The sequence below is a fragment of the Ochlerotatus camptorhynchus genome, unplaced genomic scaffold (assembly GCF_037179485.1).
Source record: "Ochlerotatus camptorhynchus isolate MF236.1 unplaced genomic scaffold, CSIRO-AGI_Acam_v1.1 ptg000111l, whole genome shotgun sequence".
Taxonomy (NCBI): Eukaryota; Metazoa; Arthropoda; class Insecta; order Diptera; family Culicidae; genus Ochlerotatus; species Ochlerotatus camptorhynchus.
In genome coordinates this window covers 1752404-1754139 of record NW_027040601.1, presented here as the reverse complement: position 1 = coordinate 1754139, position 1736 = coordinate 1752404, and the positions used below count along the sequence as shown (strand labels likewise).

General features: G+C 42.6%; 1 protein-coding gene across 1 annotated transcript; it reads right to left on the bottom strand.

Moving 5' to 3' along the window:
* Window positions 1-807: 807 nt before the first annotated feature.
* Window positions 808-1736, bottom strand: LOC135699480 (uncharacterized). The gene is made up of 2 exons (XM_065219762.1): window positions 1531-1736; window positions 808-1453 (listed from the first exon to the last, which is right to left on the bottom strand). The coding sequence occupies exons 1-2, from the start codon at window positions 1575-1577 to the stop codon at window positions 964-966; spliced, it is 537 nt and encodes a 178-aa protein (XP_065075834.1). The 5' UTR covers window positions 1578-1736; the 3' UTR covers window positions 808-963.

The window sequence follows — 1736 nt, the reverse complement described above, 5'->3', positions numbered from 1 at the left end:
AAAATCAATCCCTCCAAAACACAAGCAATCATGTTCCTCTATCGGCAATCGTCCAAACTAAAACCGGCTCCATCTTGTACTGTAATTATGGATGGCACAAGGGTTGAGTGGTCTGCCGAAATAACCTATCTCGGGATGTTGTTTGATGAAAAGCTGCTCTTCCGTTCGCATGTATAGAAAACCGTAATCAAGTGTTCTGCCTTGGTTAGGTGTCTGTATTCGCTGATTTGCCGCAGATCCCGCCTCTCAAGGGTGAACAAACTGGCTATCTACAAACAAATCATTGCACCCATATACCCCATTCTAGTCAAAATTCTAGTACTACACAATGTTTGTTTTGATTCGCTATGAAAGTTTGACAGATAAATTGAGGGGTTCATGGATTTTCTTATGTTTCGAGGGGTGAATCGATTAGCTTGGGACCGAAGATAGTACCAGAGCTGAGCCAAAAACTTGAGCACTTTTCTTCGGGACCTACTACCATAGAGGTAATTCTTCAAAAAAAAATGTCTTCAAAATGAAGAGATGTCTTCAAATCTGGCATCCATACGGTTTAGGATGGAAAGTGATGTTGCGTTCTATTCCATGGAATGGTTCGTTGCACGAGGAAGATTTTTTCCCTTGACGCCAGGGAGGCAGCTCCCACACCTGGACTCTACCTATCGACCCATCAACCCAGGCCTGCTGGGGTGAGAGGCAATAACGCTTACCACTACACCACCGGCGCCGCTAACGGGAGGAAGATGGAAAAGAGACGAGAAGTAGAACATTTCCAACAGCAAAGAATGTCACAGTTGACCTACAATTTTGAAGCAATCAATAAAGTAATATATTTACAAGTATGCTTGAAAAGAGTACAGAGCAGAAATTGTAAAAAGTTCTATTAATATTACACATGCTAAATTACACTTTACAATTAAAATTAGTAAAATAAAACTGAAACACTAGATAGTAGATTCGACACTAGTACACCTTTGCGTGTTCACTAAACTTCGTCACTTTTGCATGCCTTTCCATCACCGCACAGAGATCGTCATCATCACTTTCCTCCAGAGCGGCTCTTCGCTTCCGCTTACGTGTGATTTGCTCCAGCAGCTCCGGATGAAATTTCAGTCGCTGCTTTAGCGTTTCCTCGTCCATATAGTCCCACAGTTCCCAGTCGTCCATCAGTGACAGTGGTTTCTGCTCCGTTGCCACCTCCTCTGTGGTCTCTACGGAATCGTCTAACTCCGGTGATCCAGCTCCGGATCGATATGCATCGTAAAAGTATTCCCTATGAGGATCCCGATCAAACTCTTCCTCAGTCCAATCGACTTCACTCAGCTGTAGAATTGGCGGCTGGCTATCGTTTTCCACGGGTCCCCCGACAGCTCCTTCACTTTCGTCGATAATAACGTTATTGTTATTCTGCTCAATACATTCGTCGCTCCTCAACGGTTGAAGGTCATCATCCCTGCAACGCAAACAGAATGTTCATACCAAAATAAAAAATCACTCACTGATGTCTGACTCTCGCCATTCCCCACTTACATTATGCACCATTTAAAGGAAATTTTTTCTCGACATTCACGGCACATACAGCACACTTAAACACTATGTAGATTACAATTGTTGCTAATCATTCTACTTAATGGTTTACACTTAAATCCTAGGCGATGTCATCGTTTCGTGGAGGCTTAAATTTATTTACAGAAAAATCTTCACATAAATCAATGTCCCAGTTTCGAAACTGAAAA